Genomic DNA, 20,456 nt, shown 5'->3' on the forward strand with positions numbered 1-20,456 from the left:
GGTTCACTCCCCAAGTGCCTTCAGTGCACAGAGCTGAGCCAATCTGCAGCCAGGAGCCTCTTCCAGATCTCCCACGTGGGTGCAGAAAATCAAGGTTTTGGACTACCCTCCACAGCCACCCCAGGCCTAACCAAGGAAATGGACAGGCTTGCCTCGAACGGGGCCCATATTGGATGCTGCTGCTACAAGCAGAGACTAAGGCTTCTATGCCATGGCACAACATTTTTTTTTTTAATCTCTAAATGGATAAGTAGGAATCCCTTAAAACAGCAGTATAAAAGGTATGCCCAGCAGTGTTGGGGAACATCCAGCATGTTGGCCAGCTAAGGCCTGGCCCTGTCAAGGCAACCACAAGGCGAACTCAAAATTCAATAAATCTACAGCAGATCAATTTGTAGGTTGATAATTTTATATAGCCCATGAATAATGAATAATGCTAATAAATATCTGAAAGTCAAAGACTTAAAACAGAAGACTTAAGATAGAAGCTGATTCAGTATATGAGCAGATAATTCACAGAGGTTTAACATGAGAATAAACAACAATATAGATTAAATATCAAAAATACTTCCTGAACTTATCTGCATTTGTACTGTAAGTTTTGAAACCATCTGAATTTTGTAGCCCAGTAAGTTAACAGTAGGGTACTCGATCGTAAATGCTCATTATAAGGAAAATAGAAACTGTTCAGGAAATAGGCTTCAATCTACTATACATACATTTAAATTTTTTTGGTACCCAAACAAATTTATGTTTTAATTCCATTTTTGAAGTGTCTTTGTATTGCTTGGAGGATGCTTCTGCATGGAGCACCAAACAGTCCCCTTAAAAACACATCATATATTTTCAAAAGCATATTCTAAAACCATGGTGGCATTGTGGAACATGTAAAGAGTAATCTGAGAGCTTACAAGTAAGAGGTTTTCAGCTTTGGTTAGCAACATGCTGACAGGGAGAATGTCCTGGTACTAGGAGATAAGGCAGATTTCAGCCCTCAGCCCTTCTGGGGTTGTACTAAGGAAAATAAGTTAATTAAAAGAAACACAAATTATACTTTTAGAAAGTTAGGTACATTACCCAGTAGACGGAAAAATACTGTAAATAGATCAAAGTGGATTTGATGCACTACAAACAGCATCTGCACTGAGTCTATAGTAGTAAGATTAAGTAAAAAGAAATCATAAAATCTACTATTTGGACATTGAAGAACATAAACTTGACTTTTAAACATACTGCTCAGTCTATCTGATAAGTTATCACATACCTCCATTCCTGTTTTAGCCAAATTATAACAGTGGCTTGATTTCATTATTACATGCGATTTCATCAAATCTACACAATTTTTCAAAGTTGTATGCTGCTGTCTGCCTGTCATTAAGAATTGAAGAGTTTCTCCATGTATGCGAAGATGTACGTTGAAAAAAATCCTAGCCTATTTACCAAAATCTATATTTGCATAATATGAAAATTGTTTCTTTGAGATAAGACTTGTCAGAGGCAATATGCAAAGCACATTAAGGGCTTCAGAGAGTCAGACATTTATGGAAATATTTTCCTGCAGGAATCAGCTTTCTGTAACAGTTCTTAATCAAGGGTAACCCTAGGAGGGAGACAGAGTCAAGTGCTGATTCCTGTCCATGTACTTAAATCATTTGTTATGTACATCATCTACAGTATGTATCAGATATGAACAGATTACTTTTACATTTTCAAAATGCTATGAGTTAAAGCATGTAGACTGTCGCCTGACAAAGAGTAAACTGCAATGAGATTTAAGGTTTACCTATAACTTTTTAAAGGATTTAAAAAGATTATTTGAAAAGCAAAGTTACCAAGAGAGAAAAGACAGAAAACCTCTTCCACTCTCCGGATCACTCCTCAGATGGCCACACTGGCCAGTACTGGCCAGCCTGAAGTAAGGATTCAGGAGCTTTTACTGGATCTCCCAAATGTGTGCCAGAGCTATTACTTTCCCAGGTGCATCAGCACCAAGCGGAGTGGCATAACTGAAACCAGCCTCCACATGGGATGCTAGCACTGCAGTCAATGACCAACACAATGCCAGCTTCTATCAACCATTTTTTTAAAACTACAATAAAAATATTTAAGCAGGGCCAGTGCTGTAGCTAAACAGATCGCTCCATCATCAGGAACTAGCCTCCCTTACTGGTGCCAATTTCACCAAAATTATCTCAGTAAACAAAACACTCATCTTCAATCATTTTTAAAGAAAATTATAATATATACCATATTTCTAATGAGTATTTTTTAGATACTTCTCAAGGATGAGATTAAAATCACCTCTTTAGAGCATCAATTATTCAGAAGACTATTCAATAAAAGACTATCTCGATTTTACTCTGGATTCCTAAGTGGTATGAAAGTCTTAATTCTGATAGTTTCACCTGACAGATGACATAGGACACAGTATCTCCAGCTTTCACCTTCCTGCCACCTTGAGAATTTATCCAGAGAGCAACATGTACATGAGGTAGGCTTTTCTTATCCGGGTAATCCTGGGGATCCTTTGTTAATGCCTAAAGGAGGAAACAAAAAGCCACAAGGCATTAAAATTAAAATCCTCTGTATACATTTCACACTAACACATCTTTGCTAGAATCACACGAGCCGCATAAATATAAACCTGAAAGGAGTTGTATGGAGACACAGCCACCACAAAATTCCATTCTCAAGGAGCCCTTCTCCTTGACTTAGTAGCTAACACAGCCAGCTATAATCCTGATCAAAAAATGAGATATAAGTTTATGGGCCATGTCAAATAATACTTGGATTTTTTTTTTTAAAGACTAGAATATATCCAGTGTTCAGAGGAAGAATGGGACTGGGTTGCTGCAAGTCAAACTCACATGTTTTCAACATATGGTCTGCTGTCCCTTAGGGATTCCTGACCATTTTTCAGGGGTGTATCAATTTCAAAATGGACTTCCGGACAGGTGCAATGGCCAACTAGGCTATTCTTCTGCCTACACCGACAACATCCAACATGGGCAAGATTCCAGTCCGGGCTGCTGCATTTCCAATCCAGCTTCCCGCTTATGGTCAGAGAAATCAGCAGAGGATAGCCCTTGCACCCACATGGGAGACCCGGAAGAAGCTCCTGGTTCCAAAAACACTAAGCTCTAGTCACTGCAGCCATTTGGGTAGTGAACCAGAAGACAGAAAGATGTATTTCTCTTTCTCTCTCTCTGTTGCTCTATTAATCTACCTTCCAAATAGAAAATTAATAAAAATATTTGAAAAATAAACTAATTCAGGGGCCTGGCGATATGGCCTAGTGGCTAAAGTCCTTGCCTTGAACACACTGGGATCACATATGGGCGCCGGTTCTAATCCCAGCAGCTCCCTGCTTGTGGCCTGGGAAAGCAGTGGAGGACGGCCCAAAGCCTTGGGACCCTGCACCCCTGTGGAATACCTGGAAGAAGTTCCTGGATCCTGGCTTCAGGTCGGCATAGCATTGGCCGTTGCGCACACTTAGGGAGTGAATCATCGGATGGAAGATCTTCCTCTCTGTCTCTCCTCCTTTCTGTATATCTAACTTTCCAACAAATAAATAAATGTTTTTAAAGAAATAAAAAAAATAAACTAATTTAATTAGACTACTACTTGTGCTTATGGTGTGCGAACAGTGGGGGAAACACCGCTTGTGCCCCATAAGCATGGATAGTCACTGTTTTCTTTAGCAATACACAGTTTCAAATTAAAAATCAGTTTGACTTAAGAATATCCTTGAGGAAGCAGTAAAGATCAAGTTTAAGCTCTCAATCACAGAAGTCTTCTTTACTTTCTGATAAAACAGAAATTACACATAAGGCATATCTGAAGAATAAAAGCTATGGATCTGGCATTGTAGCATAGTAAATTAGGCCACTACCTGCAGTACTGGTATCCCATATGGGCATCAGCTCTACTAACAACTTCTGATGCAACTCCTGCTAGAGTCTGGAAAATCAGGGAAAGATGCTGCAAGTATTTTGGCCACTGCAGCCATGTGGGAGACTTGCAAAAAGCTCCAGGCTCCTAACTTCTGCCTGGCACAGCCCTAAGCTCTTATAGTCATTTCAGGAATGAACTAACACATCACATGCAACCTTCTGTCTCTCTCGTTTTCCCTGTAACTTAATCTTCCATTTATAAGATAATTTCCATTAAAAAAGAAAAGCAGCTCAAGCAAAAGCAATCAGAGAATGGGTGACTTCTAAGTTTTCCCTAGCTGGCAACAGGAGAGAATGCAACTTCTACTTAAAAAAAAAAAAAATCACAGGCAGGGGCACATGTGTGGGGCAACAGTTAGCCTGTCTCATGGGATGCCCATGTCCCCTACCAGAGCATATCAGGTCGGTTCTCACTTCACTTTCAATTCCAGCTTTGTGCAGATGTGCACTGTGGGAGACAGTGGGTGATGGTTCACCTGCTTCAGGCCTTGCCACCCATGGGGGAATCCCAGATTGAATTCCCAGCTCCTGGCTCCAGCCTAGCCAAACCCCAGATTTGGGGGCAGGGAGCATCTGGAGAGCAAACACACATACATAGCTCTCTCTCTCTCTCTGTCCCATAAAGGAAAATGAATTTTAAAATGTTGCTTCAATAAAAAAAGTAAGTATATACCCAACAGTTTTTTTGAGTTTAGGAATCTAGCAGACGGTTTTTCTGAAGGACTCAGTGAGTTGGACACTTAAGAAGAAAAAAATAACAGGATATTGTCAAGGATAAAATCCATACATGCCAGCACAAAGCAGACTTTAGAAAGTTTGTTTTCACTCCTGCGAGCTTAACAGCTTCCCAATATACACAGATTTTTACAAGAATATGTAAAAATACGATTGTCATTAGTAAACAATGAAATGTGCCAATTCTGGAAGATGTGCATAATTCATGGAACCAACACTGAACAAATGACTAATTCATAATGTCATTCATGGGTAAAATATCCATTCAAAAGACAATATAAACCAATAGATTTTAATATAAGACAGTATGAAAAGTTAAAACTAGACTTTCTTTGTGTGCTTCAGCCAAAAACACAATGTAACAAATTGGATGCCAAATCAGACAAAAATTCAGATGTCTTCCATTCAGTGACATATTACAGGTGTTTAATCATAAAATGTCATTCCTTCAGTAAATTTTTCTTGGTTTGGAAATAGTCTTCATGAAAAAAATGTTTTCAATCATATAAAGGCCTACTTTTTGATTTCTAACATGCTAAATATCCACATACTAACACCCATTAAGGCTTATTTAAGAGGCTCTTATTCATAATGGTGACATGACGCCAAGAATTTGAGAAGAGCTATCTAGAATGAGGCAGGTGCTCACACATAGTTCTACATACCCAAGTTAAGTAAGCACTTCCATATCCCACTTAGTATACAAGGCCACTTAGGAGACTCCACTTGAACCTCCCCAAACATGGATTATGTGCTCCTGATTTCAACCAGCAATACAATATTAGAAATATTAATCAGAGCCAGTGTTTGTGGTATATCAGGCAAAATTACCACCTGCAGTGCTGGCATCCCATATGGGCGCCAGTTAAGAGCTAGCTGCTCCACTTACGATCCAGCTTACTGCTAATGACCTGGGAAAACAGCAGAACGTGGATCAGATGCTTGGGCCCCTGAACCCACGTGAGACCCAGGAAGAAGCTCCAGGCTCCTGGTTTTGGTGTCACTTAGCCCAAGCCATAGCAGCCATTTGACGAGTGAACCACCTGATAGAAAATCTCTCTCTCATGCTTTCTACAACTCTGCCTTTCAAATAAATAAATAATTTTTAAAAAACAAAGAAATATTAACTGCATGTAAGAAAAACCATTATCTTCATTAGATTATTCCTCACTGCAAATCTACAACTTCACTGACAAACTTTCAAATTATTACACTGAGGCTATTTAGGATTTTGGAAGCTAGTTTTAGAAATCTTCATTAAAAAAAAAAATAGAACACAACCTACAGATCGAGGATCTCCCTTCTTCTCCATCTCTTTTTAACTCTATCATATACATGAATAAATCTCCAGGACAAAATTAATGCCAGAAACTATGTGCAGTAGTATGGAATTCTACAGTTCTCAGTTCTTCCTTGGAAAAAGAAATTCACAACCTGTATTACACTGGGCAGGAGGTATTATTACTAGTAATAATAAGATATCACTCATTTTAAGTGAATAATTGCTCAAGCAATGATGGATGTTGTGGATTCATGACACTGTTCTCTGAAGTCTGCATAAGTTTGGAAATTTCAGCATACAAATGCAAAAATAAAAGAACAAAGTCTATACAGAAGCTTGCTAGTGTGTTCACCATTCTACGTCTCTCCTTGCACACTAGTAATAGTATGTCATTATTCACATGAAAGGATGACAGCATGGGCCCACTACTCTAAAGTCATATTTTCACCAAACAAACAAAAATATATATGATGTTTGCACACAGCCTTCCCAATTTATCTCTGCAACTGCTTCTAATAAAGAGTATGAAGGCAGACTTTACAGTGATGCAATATACAGAATTGATGCCAAAACTGACCAAAAAGAAGTTGAATTTTAATCAAGTCTAAAAGGAACCTATTTTCCATATGACACAAGTGATTGAATGTGAGCATGTGTAAACAGCATCGCTTACAGTGAAAAGTCAGTGCGAAAGCACTTATCCTGTTGTATAAATGTCTTCTTTTGTGACACTGAACAATCACTGTCAAGGTATTTTTAAAAATTTATGTAAGAATAAATAAGAATTTTTAAGAATATGCAAAAAAATTCACTCTGTAAAAATTAAAGAAATGAAAATTAAAGTGTGAAATAATAGTTTTACATTGATTATAGTAATATTTTATTTAAAACATCACAGCAGGAGCAATGTTGCGGCACAGCAGATAAAGCTGTGTCTACAACACCAGCATCTCATATGGGCTCTAGTTCCTGTCCTGGATGTTCTGTTTCTTATTTTCAGATCTAGCTCCCTGCTAATACTCTTGGGAAAGACAGAGGACAATGGCCCAAGTGCCTGGGTCCTTGTCACCCATGTGGGAGTCCCAGATGAAAATCCTGGCTCCAAGCTGCAACTTGCCTCTATCTCAGCCGTTGCAGCCTTGGTGGGAGGGAACTAGCAGATGGAAGACTCCTCTGTGGCTTTCTCTCCGCAACCCTGATTTTCAAATAAATCAATGAATCTTTCAAAAGAAAATAATGATGAGTACAATCATTCTATTTTCAACATGTAACACCTTTAACAAAGAAATTTAACAAAAGCAGCTATTTCTATCTTCTGACTTAAATATTTTATTCCAGAAAACCTAAAATAAAAATTCTCCCAAAAGCAGATAAGAGGTTCAATACATCATTTGCAATAACAAAAATGAAAATTTAAAGAATAAATATTAAAGACATATTACTATAATAGAAAATTAAGACACTGAATAACTTGATTCTGAAGTAATATAAAAGTAGGGGAAAACATATTTAGGTTAAGCAAAAATAGGTCTCTACATAATACAGAGTATAACTGTTAAAATATAAAATGCTTTCAAGAACAAGAAAATGTCTAGAGATGTCAGGCATAAACTTTAGTATGGGAGTATTATGAGTTTTCATTCCAAAACTTCCACTTAATGTCATCATTAAATTCCTTTTCATTAAAAAAAAATGTATTAGCTTCAACAATGAAATCTATTGCAAACGAGTGAAGAGGTATTTACAAAATCAGCCTCTGAGTATGTAAGTGTACTCTTTTCAAACAGAAAAATAAACCGTGCCCCAAGCACTTCAGAAATCAAGGTCTTGTTCCTAAAATTAAGTAAGAAAAATGATCCTCTTTTAAACAATAAAAATTGCCTATAAAGTGTAACTTATTTAAAAAGAATCACATGTGCACTAAACACGCAACAAACAGCACTACCACCTCTATGCCAAGAAGCATTAGGATTATCCTCCCTGGAAGGATCACCACCTGTAGCTTACCTACAAGGTACAACATCTGTGAAGTCACACAGACATGCACACAAACACACATCAAGCTTAAAAGACTATATGCCCCAAACAACTACCACATAGGAAGACAACATGGAAGGCAGTACTCTCTAGTCCCCTGTGAATAAACAGTCTAAATCAGGAAGATTTCCGGAAGCAATGTTTCCAAGAACTGAAGTTTGGCAGAGAGAAGGCCTCCGCAGCAGGCAGAGCTGGTAGAGATCAGCTAGTGCTCATTCTATGACATGGCTGTTACACAGCTTTCACTACCAGCTAGAATTCGTTTCAAATGCAAGGATGAGATGGTACTATTTGCAGGAGGAGAAAAGCACATGACAGCAGCTGAGTTCAGCAATAAACGTTACATTTACCTTGTTAATTTCAAACTGGCTCACTGGGACACTGCCACTTAGGACACTTTCTCCAATTTCTATTAATCTCTTCTGAATGTTTTCCACTATAGTGTCCCGGCTTTGATCCGAGAGAATTTGGCCAATGACAAAACTAAAAAGAGAGAGAAAGATGGAGAACTTATTATAAACTCACAAAGCAGAGAAAGGGAAGAGAAATGCCACTGGATTGACAGATGGACTAGAGTAAGCAAACATGAGCATTAATTCTCAAAAGGCTGTTACGATTTGGTTTTTTAACACTGACTCTGGCTTCTCAAACTTAAGAATTTTATCAGGTTTGTCCTTAAACATACTGGATGTTGCTTTCTATGTTAGCTAAAGCTTCAGACAAAATGCAATTTCAAAATCAACAGGTAGTTATTTTAAAAAGACCAAGATTCCACTGTCCTCATTAAGGACAAGACCTCAGTTCTAACTAAGGTAACCGTTAGCAAGGGGATTAGACACTCATCCTCATGAGAACGAAAAAAAAAAAAAAAAGATTTTAGTTTTTCTTTCTTCAGCGTCATTATAAACTGCTTAACGTTCTCCAACCTTAGGCTATCTCTCAAAACTTCAGTTACTCTACCAGACCCAAAGGAAAAAGGAATAGAAAAGCCAATATTTTATACATTTCAGAGAAAATGCAGAGCAAGGATTTGACAGCTGCATTACAATTTGTCAAAAAAATAACCCTGACAAAAAACATTTGTATAGCTTTAATTACTAATACATTTCTAACTCGGAGAAATTTACTTCTATTATGATGCATCTTTTCTTAGAAAACACAAAGCTAAAGACAACACTCTAATCGACAGTCTATACAAAGCAGTTTCATCTCCGGGTACACATGGGGGCAATGAAACATTTTAAACTACATCTCATAAAAGGCTAACAATGACCTATACTAAGATGTTCAACTTTGCCTAATCAAAAGTAGTCTCACAAAAGCCACAATTGCTTAATCTCTCAACTTGAAAGCAAGAAGCAGGAAGACTGAAAAGTGAGCTTTAAAATGCTAGTACTCACAGCAACATAAAAATTAATTTCAAACTCAGTTTTAAAAGCAAAAGAAAACTTCTTCTGTTTTTGTTCACAAATTAGCAGTATCTGAAACATGGTACATAAAACACTAGAACATCTCTTTGTTTTTCAATGGGCTGTTTTGTAGATTAATCTGACCCAAACGAAAAAGGAGAGCTTATCACAGTTGTCAGTCTCAGGTAGGAAGCTAAGGTCATGAAATGTATTATTTCTGAGATATATACAGTATGAGAACTAGCTCTTAAATTCACCTGAGATTAGTAAGAATCTTTTACATGTGAATGATACCAGTAGAAGCAAAAGCTTTATTTCTTGGCCCTCTTTCAATCCTGAACACTTAACTGAGGTGGCCCTAGTAGAAGAGTCAGGGATACAAAACAATACATTTTCTCCTATAAAACTTAAAGTAAAATAAACCAGCATCAATAAAACCAAGCATGTTAAGATCTAAAATATGAAAGTTTATTCTCACCAGAGTTGAAGCCCTTAAAATATACCTTACCAGAAACGTTTTTCATTGAGAAAATTTGGCCTTTCCTATGTTTCAACCTGTCTATAAAATGGTACTTCAAAAGTAAAAACTGTTAATATATGATAATGATAAAAATAACAAAATGAAAGTGCATCCTTGTACTTGACTGTATATAAGAATCTGCATGTCATTAATACTAAAACTTGAAAAAGACAACAAAAGCAAAAGTGAAGCCTGAACTCACTTTCCGGTGTCTTTAGCAAGATCACACCAGTCTCTCCTAACTATATCTAATCCTTTCAGCTCCTGTTTGGTGACATAATTTCCATCTGATGTCGATTCAACAACCAGAGCGGCATATTTCTTTTTCTTCAGCAGTAGCAATGACTTGAAAACACCATCAATGTCGATTTCCAGCAGCTTGTACAACTTATTGACTTCAGCTTTTATCTGCAAATATTCCAAACATTAATATGAACTTTGAAGCATTTCACGAAGAAAAAATGAATGTGTTCCTAATTTCCAAGAGCTAAGCTAAATAAAACAAAGTCATACAACACCCAAGTGCGTTTACTCTAATATTGTATTGTTTTAGTTACAACTCCAAAATCACTGAAAAATGCAAGGATAAAAATAGATTTTAAAAATATAGAGACAACAATATAAATATATCTCCTCAATGAACCAAAAGACAAGATGGGTTAGATCAGTCCCAGGAAGTGTATGGAAAACATGTAAAACTATGAAAGCCATTTTTGAATTTCAACACTTAATACAAATGTACTCGTTTTCAAATAACTTAATTAGTTAAATTAACAAGTAGATAGGTGGTCAGAAACAAATGTATGTATCCTCGTTAATATCATCTAACACTACCCTTAAGATCTTGGCTACAAGCAAATCAATACCTGATGAATAAATAACTGGACAGACTTGTGTTTTGCACAGACAAGGTCAAGGTGCAGACCATGGTGTCTAGGGAATAGCTCTACATTTACAAGGCTCAGTATAAGCACAAGATGCCTAGCTCATTCTGCAGTGAAGAGTTCAAATATCATATATTCCAGGAAAGAAACAGAAATCAATCTATGTCTTCAAGGATATGTTAATTTGTTCATTGGGACAACATCTGAACACAGTAAGTGCTTAGAGACACTTGTAAATTGCTGCTATGAGACAACAAATAGTGACTTCTCAATGAACCCTTGCTTTTTCAAATAGATTTCTAGTACTTACGTTTGTGTATTTATGTAGGTATTTCTACTTATATGTAAAATGTAGCGAAATATCACTAGACATACACTTTCTTAAGAATGAGAATGTAGAAATGCTAGAATACCCTCTTTTTTTTTGTAAAGAGGGAGAGTGTGTGTATATGCCTATAAAGAGAAGCAGATGGCAAAAGCATGCCCATCTGCTGCCTCTCTCCCAAATGCTTATAACAGCCGGGTTTGGCCAAGCACAAGTCAGGAGCCGAGAACAAAGTATCAGCCAGGTCTCTCATGGGAACAGCTAGGACAGCAACCTGAGTCATCAGCCACCTGCTGCCTCCCAGGGTTCCAATGAGCAGGAGGTTGGGAGTGGAGTCAGAGCTTGAATCCAGTTTATGCTGATACGGGAAATAAGCATCTTAAGTCTCAGGCTGAATGTCCACCATCATGTCTTAAATTTAGACAGTTTTCAAAGGGAGAAGCTATAGATTAAGGGGAAAAAAATTAACTTACATCCTCAAAACAATTATAATAAAGATTACTAAGAAAAACAATGAAGAATTGACAGGTGCCCATTTTAGACTTTCAGAAGCACATATATATGAATCCATGTTGTTCCGTGCTAAAAACAAAAATGACCCAGACATATAATTTTATGAAATTATCTTACCTTGTTTCCCAGTTTAAATACTTCTTCCAAGTTGGTGCTATTGGTGTTTATCATAATAGAATCTGTATCGCCATATATAACTTCAAGATTCATCTAAGTAAAAATTACAAAAATTAATAAAACCAGTGACAGTGATAATACACAATAAAGATTTTCCACATTCCAGCAAATATAAGTTTCCAAGGACTTTTCAAATGTCTGTGTTATTATATGAACTTGGGTATACAAATGAAGGCTAAGCCCCAATAATTTAGAAAGGTGAGTTTTCTTAAACCTGTCAAATTTTCTCAAAATGTACAGACTAGTATGGAAGGGATTTTGCACTGTTTCAACTGAAAGAAAACATGGAATTAAATGTTGGCGAAAAGGAGACTGCACAATAGAGCTCTATATATCACCCACTATGCCACATGCATGGTGGGCAAGTCAATTTTCAGAAGCAAAACTGTGATGGATTTTATATGATGCAGGGGTACAAGTCCGTATTGAATTCTTAGCAGTTTCAAGCATTTACTAGAATGAGTTCCAAAAAATTAATAACAAACAGCACTAGAACACATATAGTATAAAGGCCTGGAAATAAACTCGAATTAACTCTGTAACTAATTTGCTTGAAACACTCTCACATATAGGCTTCAAGCAGTGTTGGTTCAAGCAAAAAGCTGTAATCCATTAGGAGGGATTAGAAATGTAAACGAGGCATCTGAAGAAGCAATTTGCAGTCTCAGTTACAATTTCTCTTGAATACAAAAATGTCACCAGGTACGACACGTGAGAGCTGTTACATAAGGAAAGTACGCAGCATTACCTTCTGCACCATCTCCTTCGTATGCATCAGAATCTAAATAAAACAAAAATTAATATCAACAAATCACATAATCACTAAAGACCTAAACAGTAAAACAGGTATGTCACTCTCAATGTTTTTGCCATTTCATATATACATCTTTGTAAAATCCTTCAAGATTTTCTAGTAAGAATCCTCAAAACAACATAACAAAATACAGAAATATGTTTGCCTGATTCTTAGCCACAGACATGCACACATGTGAGTTCTATAATAAATAGATATTTTTAAAATATTTTTGTAAGGGATGGTATTGTGGAATAGCAAGTCAAACCACCATCTGTGATAACAGCATCCTATCTTGAAGTTTGAACTACTCCAATTTCAATCCAACTCCCTGCTGGTGTCCCAGGATGGCTGCAGAGCATGGCCTAAGTGCTCCAGGCTTGCCACCCTTGGGGGACACCGGGTTAAGGTTCCTGGCTCAGGGCTCCTGGCTTCAGCCTGGACCAGTCCTGGCCATTGCAACCACTAAGGAATGAACAAGTAGATGGAGATGAATCAATGTATCTCTACCTTTCAAATAAAGGAAGCTTTTAAAAAAGTTTTTAGGGCCCAGCAGCATGGCCTAGTGGCTAAAGTCCTTGCCTTGAAAGCACTGGGATCCCATATGGGCGCCGGTTCTAATCCTGGCAGCTCCACTTCCCATCCAGCACCCTGCTTGTGGCCTGGGAAAGCAGTGGAGGACGGCCCAAAGCCTTGGGACTCTGCACCTGTGTGGGATACCCGGAAGTTGTTCCTGGCTCCTGGCTTCAGGTCGGCATAGCATTGGCCGTTGCGCACACTTGGGGAGTGAATCATCAGACGGAAGATCTTCCTCTCTGTCTCTCCCCCTCTCTGTATATCTGCCTTTCCAATAAATCTTTAAAAAAAAAGTTTTTAAAAATAAGGCAGAAAGCCAAGCTACTCATTATTAAATTTAAACAGAAATGCATGGTTAAGGAAAATTACCTTAAGAATCTTTTAAATCTAGTATTTCTAGTAGCTTAATTTTAAAAATTTATTTTTTCGGGCCCGGTGCAGTGGCGCAGTGGTTAAGGTCCTCGCCTTGCACGCCCAGGATCCCATATGGGCGCCGGTTCTAATCCTGGCAGCCCCGCTTCCCTTCCAGCTCCCTGCCTGTGGCCTGGGAAAGCAGTGGAGGACGGCCCAAAGCTTTGAGACCCTGCACCCACGTGGGAGACCCAGAAGAGGCTCCTGGCTTCGGATCGGCATAGTATCGGCCGTTGTGCTCACTTGGGGAGTGAATCATCGGATGGAAGATCTTCCTCTCTGTCTCTCCTCTCTGTATATCCGCCTTTCCAATAAAAATAAAATAAATCTTTAAAAAAAAATTTATTTTTTTTTAAATCTACTGATTCTATTTAAAAGGCAGAGACAGAGAGATCTCCAATTTGCTCATTTAGTACTAACCTAGAACACCTAAAACTGGGCCACACTAAGGCCTGGAGCTAGGAAATCAGTCCAGGTCTCCCACATGGCAGGAATCCAATCATGGAGTCATACCCTGCTGAACCCCAGGGGCCCATCAGCAGAAAGCTGCAAGTGGCAGCAGAGCCAGGACTAGAACAAGCACTTGAACTTGGAATGTGATCATCCCAAACCGCGGTTTAATCATTAGTCCAAATGTCTGCCTCCAGACTGGCAATACTTAGAAAATTAAAAGAAATGCATTATATTTAAAATTCCTATCTAGGATGAGTTTCTTCAACACAGAGATCTTGACCGTATGAGGGGTCTTCCAAAGCTAATATAACATGCACACTATGAAAAAACTACAAATGGATATCAAAATTTTTATGGCAAAACAAAGTTCTAAATTCCAACTTTTCCACAAACTTTTTCAAGTATCCTTAAATTGCCTAGAGTCAGCACAAGAACCAGTTAAAAAAAAGGATTGCAGATGGGTTTGTACCAGGCCTACAGGCCCAAGCTAAGTTATAACATAGATGCACACGCACAAATGAAGACCTCTTTTAAAAGACCTAATATGACATAACAAGGAAACATGTGCCACATACCACAGGGGTCCCTCATGCATTTCCTCATTTCACTGTCTGAAATCCTCAAGAGCCAACCATTGTTAATAATCCCATTGGTGAAATGCCCAGGAATGGTAGGCAAGGATGCAGAGGGAGGCACTGGGCCGCTCCAGCAGGAGCCTGGGGCCCTCCACACTATTGCCTCTCCATTATCACCCATCGTTCAAAGTTATCAACTTGAGCCAGAAATCACTTTTACAGAAAGCCACATAATGATGGACTTTATTTTTGCTTCTTTGGCCTACCTCAATTGCTCTCCCTGTCAGCCAAGTTAACCTTAATGTTGCTGTGTCTGCCTTTGTCTTCCTCCACATTACACAGTTCTATGAATTCAGTCTTCAGAGCAGGTTCACCGCGAGCCACTGATATTTCCATGTCCAACGCCCACTCCCTTCATTACTATTTCCCAATTTTGTTCAGAGGTTTATGATCTTGCCTTCTAGAGGAGGCCTGTCCTGGGATTGACAGTGGATTCTGGTGAGGCCATGTTACTACTTTTAGTATCTGTTATACAGAGAAATCACCTAAAAATCTTTAACAAAAATATTGATGCTTAGTTGAATAGCCTTTTTTTTTTTTTAAAGATTTATTTTTTTATTATTTTTTATTGGAAAGGCGGATATACAGAGAGGAGAGACAGAGAGGAAGATCTTCCGTCCGATGATTCACTCCCCAAGTGAGCCGCAACGGGCCGATACTATGCCGGTCCGAAGCCAGGAGCCTCTTCCGGGTCTCCCACACGGGTGCAGGGTCCCAAAGCTTTGGGCCGTCCTCAACTGCTTTCCCAGGCCACAGGCAGGGAGCTGGAAGGGAAGCGGGGCTGCCGGGATTAGAACCAGCGCCCATATGGGATCCTGGGCGTGCAAGGCGAGGACTCAACCACTTGCGCCACCGCGCCGGGCCCATGAATAGCCTTTTAAAAAAGTTTTATTGATTCTATTTTTATTTGGAAGGCAGAGTTACAGAGAGATGGAGAGAGACAGAGAGATCTATTCCACTGTTTCACTCCTCAAATGAATGACTGCAATCACCAGAGCTGAGCCAATCCAAATCTAGGAGCCAGGAGCCTCTTCTGGGTCTCCCCACACAGGTGGCAGGGACCCAAGGACTTGGGCCATCCTCTACTGCTTTTCCAGGTCACAAGCTATATATATATAATATATAGCTTAAAAATTTATTTGATAGAACAAGCATGCTCCCCGCTGCTGTGTTGACTCTTGAAAAAACCATGAGGGACAGGACCAGGCATTAGCAAAACTCAGAAGCCTGACACACAATCCAGATTTTCCATGTGGTGGCAAAGTCCAATTACTGAAGCCATCACCCCCGGCCTCCCAAGGTGGGTACTGGTAGGAATCTAGCATCAGAGGTCACAGACAGGCACTGAATCCAGGTTCTCTGATAGGACATGTGGATACTTTAAGTGTCAGTCCAAATGCCTGTTCCACATCTTTTTAAAGTTCCCCCCAAAGGGGCAGCAAATGATGGCTCAAGCACTTGGGACCCTGCCACCAATATGATTCCCTACACTGACAGATAAGTTAGGGCTTAACAGCCTAGGGTAATCATGGCAATTTGGCTCTGGAAACAATAATCAGTTTTAGGTGTGTGACAAAAAATTCTGGACAATTAAAAAACTTGGGTCTTTCCTTCTCAATGAGCAATGAAAACAAAACCTGCCTTTTAAGACTGACAATTACTTGAAGCTATGGTTACCATCACCGTGATCATGTAGGGCCATGTCTGAGGACACAGGTGTCATGGCAGAAAGTACTATGCAGCTGTCACTGAAGGTTAACCAACTCACATCTCTTCCATGTCATTCTCAATAATCACTTTATCACTACAGATCTCTCAACGTTTTCAATGCCTCTCTACCAGCTAAAGCGGAAAAAAATCCAGCTCATATTTTGCAAATGCATCCTTACACAAACCCTCCTGCTGCTGGCACCAATCTCCCATTCTTCCATCTGTTTACACTCCTGCTCAGCCACTACATCCCTATCTAGAATTTCACCCGAGTCTCCTTCTTGTAATTCAATTTTACCAGCTTCAACTCCAACCCTTCTTCCATAAAGCCTGAACTGACTAGCCAAACCTCATTACAACCTCTCCCCTGATTTGTACTGGTTTTATTATTCTAGCACCTAAACGTTGCTTTGCATCACTAGTTGATGGGTTTGCACCCCTCTCCCACTAGACCACAAGCTCCTAGGGGTGAGAGCCTATGTTTGTGACTAACTGAAGAATTCACATAGACTAGCACTCAAAAGACTGTCAGTTGACTGAAAGAGCTCATAGTAATCCCAATGACTTCTCTGCTAGGCACTGGAAGCCAATCAACGTATAAAAAGCATCCAAGCTCCTCTAGTTACCTTCATTTTCTAATATTTAAATGACAAAGAAATACACTGTGGAAGACCATCTGATAATTCCCTTGGGAAAGGGGCAGTAATGAGATCAAGCCCAGTTAATCATACTTAGTGCAGAACTACTTATCAAGAGTTCTCTCCACATTCCTCTCCTTTCACCTTGCTGGGCTTGGATTTACTCATCACAATGAACAACTTCAGAAGGTAACCATTATCTACTAAGTAAAATACATTATAAGCAATTTGTCAACCTTTCACTACAACTCCGTGTATTCAGTAACCAGGTTCTTCTACTCTTGAGTTACAGGGGGTGCTAAACTTAATATGACATTCCTGAATTCATCTTCACCAGCACCCTTCAACTCTGAAACTCATCTTCTATCCCCACTCTGCCCTCCCACCACACAATCATTTCTATGAACATTCTGAGGGGTACTACTAAAACAATTTGGAATTTGGTGCTGAAACCTTTTGATGCGTTTGTTAAACAGAAATTGATCCTGCAAGCTATGCTGCAACTGCTTCTCTAACCTAGCATCTTATCTTAGAGATTATCCTGAATCCACACACAAAGAGCTGTCCCACTCTTTTTCATGACTACGCAGTACTCTATTGTATCACTAGACAGTAATTTATCTAATTCAGGGTCTATAAAAGTACATGTATAATGCTTCTAATTTTCCCCACTGTAAGCACACATATAATCTGCAACTCTGCCAGTAAGCTAAGACAAAGTTTCCATGTGTTCAGAATGCATATTTGGCCTAGCAGTTAAACTGTGCCCATCCCACATTCAGAGTAGCTGTGTTCAGCTCCTCACTCCATCCTAATTCCAGCTTCCAACCAATGAGGACACAGGGAGGGAGCAGAATGGCTCAAGCAGCTAGGTCTCTGCCACTGATGTAGAACATGTGGACCAAGTTTCGGGCTCCCCATTTTCAACCTGGTCCAGCCCCAACTGTTCTGCATCCTGAGGAACTGGGCAGTGACTTGGTGGATGGAAGCATTCTCTTTCTCCCTTATCTCCTCCCTCTAAAATTATTTTATCTCCTCCCTCTAAAATTATTTTTATTTCTCCAATAAAAATAATTTGAACCACTCATTTAAAGGTTACATATTTCATTTTTTTTTAAAATAATGGTGGCCCAGTGGTGGACTTCTATACAGGCTGTATCAATTCTTGTGATCAACTTTCATTACCATCCAGTGATGCTCAATGAAGGAGCTGATGACAGTGCTCTGTCCTAAGTGAAAGCTAACTCACCTTAGCTTGCTAACTCTTCAGCCTGCTCTCTGGGAAGCCATTCACAACCAGAATGACTCCCATCATCCAAGGCTTCTGCACTAGGCAGTTCTGGATGGTGGGTACCACAGTACCACACACAGCCCAACGCCCACCTCAGCGGTAATGAGCAGGCTCACCCCAAAGTCGCCTACTGTTGGACATGCAGTGAACTACCCAAGGGGCTAGTACATGCGGGCCGTCTATAAATGGTTATGGAATGCTAAATGAATGCACCTACTGGGTAGATAGTACTTTCTATAAATCCCACTGGACAAGTGAGGATAATCAGGCATTGGGCGTTTGCTCAAAACAAGAGAACTAGTCAAGAGCTTGACCGACAAGCTAGATCTTAACGTTTCATTTTCTTTTCATTATGCTTCACTGCATTTTAAAAAAAAATCCATACCACATGAATGTTCAAGAAGCCAACAACTCAAGACTTACACAAGGAAATAATTTTTTAAAAATAGCCACAGGTATCCAGAAAAGTCCACGGACACAGGGTGTGGCGATTACGAGATGACCATTTCTAAGTTCACTTGGAAGTGACAAGCCTACTATTAAAGCTACCCATTCTGACAGAAAATCACATTATAAGTGCCAACAGCTAGAAAACAGGGCCATAAAGGCTTGCTAAATTCATTAATAAGGCAGTCTGCAGTTATCTGATTTCACAGCAACACCTGCATATTTATCTACTCATTACCAATTGGATGATGGAATTTTTTCAAGCACATTTCAAAAATCTGCCAACTTCAAGTGTAAAAAAATAAACTTTGTGGTTAATTTTTCCCTTAACAAAGTACAGCTGTTGAGAATAATTGTTCAAGATCTTACCCTGTAATGTCAACTGCAGCAGAACAAAGAGTATTTAATTAGCAAATCTATCCAGTAATTCAACACCTATTATATAAAATGCCTTCGTGATTTTATTCAGGATAATTTGCTAAGAGGGTTATTACTGACATTCAGATGGAATTTAAAATTCCTACGCAAGTCGAGTCATAATAGCAGTAATGATCTCCCCAATCAGGAGAGTCGGTGTCACACAAGGCTCTCTTGCAATGCAGCAGCCGATTTCCTGACTTCTTAATGCCTGGGCTCAGCTCAGTGAGAGCCCTTCATGCCGATATTTCAGTCAGCAATACATCTTTAATGGGACTCTATTAAAATAACTAGAACAAAAATGACTTTTTTTTTGGTTAAAAAGAATGACAGCACTGCCATCATATCAATCATTGCAGGCTTTGCAGAACAGTGTCGTTAGGGGGAAGAGGAGGGGAAACAGGAAAGGGTGGGGTGGGGAGAGGAATAATTAAAATAATATGAAAAAGCATTTTAACCCCAATCTAAACCTCTGAAGGCTAGGCAAGTGTGGTAGGAACTTGAAGGAAATTTAAAACAAATTGAAGTATTGTTTTATTTTTTTTAAATGTGTGCAGGAATACGCTCATGATACGGATTACTACACAGAGCATTTTATGCCCCAGAGGACAGCAGTAACCTAAGACCAGCTACTACTCAGATGTCTGTTTTCAGGTTCTCCCAACAGGTCAAGATGAGGCCTGATTTTCATAGTTTGTTAAAATATACTGCAGTTAACAGTAATGAAATGTTTTTAGACATACAGACTTCAACAGTGTTCACTAATACTAAATGGGAGGGGCCAGCACTGCAGTGTGATGGGTTAAGCTGCTGCCTGCGACAGAATCCCAATTGCTCCACTTCCAATCCAGTTGCCTGCTAATGCACCTGGTAAAGTAGCAGAGGATGGCTGAGTAACCTGGGCCTTTGTGCTCACATGGGAGACCCAGAAGAAGCTTCTGGCAACTAGATTTAGATTGGTCCAGTTTCAGGTATTGCAGCCGTTTGCAGGGTAGGGAAATAGTGGATGGAGGATTTTTCTCTGTCTCTCCTTCTCTCTGTAAATCTGCCTTTCAAATAAATAAAATCCAGAATTCAAGTTTGCCATGCTCCTAGTTCCTGGCTTAGCCAAAGGACAGGCTTTACTGTTTTGGGTATCGAGGGAGTGAAACAGAGGATGAGTGATCTCTAATTCTTTCAATATATACAACAGATACTTATTTCTAACAATATACTCCAAAAGAATTATCAGCAACCCAAGGATGTATTTC

The 20,456-nt window shown here is 39.2% G+C and overlaps 1 protein-coding gene across 3 annotated transcripts in view; it reads right to left on the reverse strand.

Annotated features, from left to right (window-relative positions):
- Nucleotides 1-20,456, reverse strand: part of POLA1 (DNA polymerase alpha 1, catalytic subunit) — a 288,880-nt gene that overhangs the window by 161,134 nt on the left and 107,290 nt on the right. For all 3 annotated transcript variants that reach the window (XM_041000162.1, XM_041000145.1, XM_041000155.1), the window contains 5 exons: nucleotides 12,584-12,616; nucleotides 11,776-11,868; nucleotides 10,139-10,344; nucleotides 8,358-8,490; nucleotides 2,406-2,537 (listed from right to left, as the gene is read on the reverse strand). In XM_041000162.1, coding sequence (XP_040856096.1) covers nucleotides 2,406-2,537; nucleotides 8,358-8,490; nucleotides 10,139-10,344; nucleotides 11,776-11,868; nucleotides 12,584-12,616 — 597 coding nt within the window. The remainder of the gene's footprint in view (nucleotides 1-2,405; nucleotides 2,538-8,357; nucleotides 8,491-10,138; nucleotides 10,345-11,775; nucleotides 11,869-12,583; nucleotides 12,617-20,456) is intronic.

The sequence above is a fragment of the Ochotona curzoniae genome, unplaced genomic scaffold (assembly GCF_017591425.1).
Source record: "Ochotona curzoniae isolate NIBS_2020 unplaced genomic scaffold, NIBS_Ocur_1.0 contig_1274, whole genome shotgun sequence".
NCBI lineage: Eukaryota > Metazoa > Chordata > Mammalia > Lagomorpha > Ochotonidae > Ochotona > Ochotona curzoniae.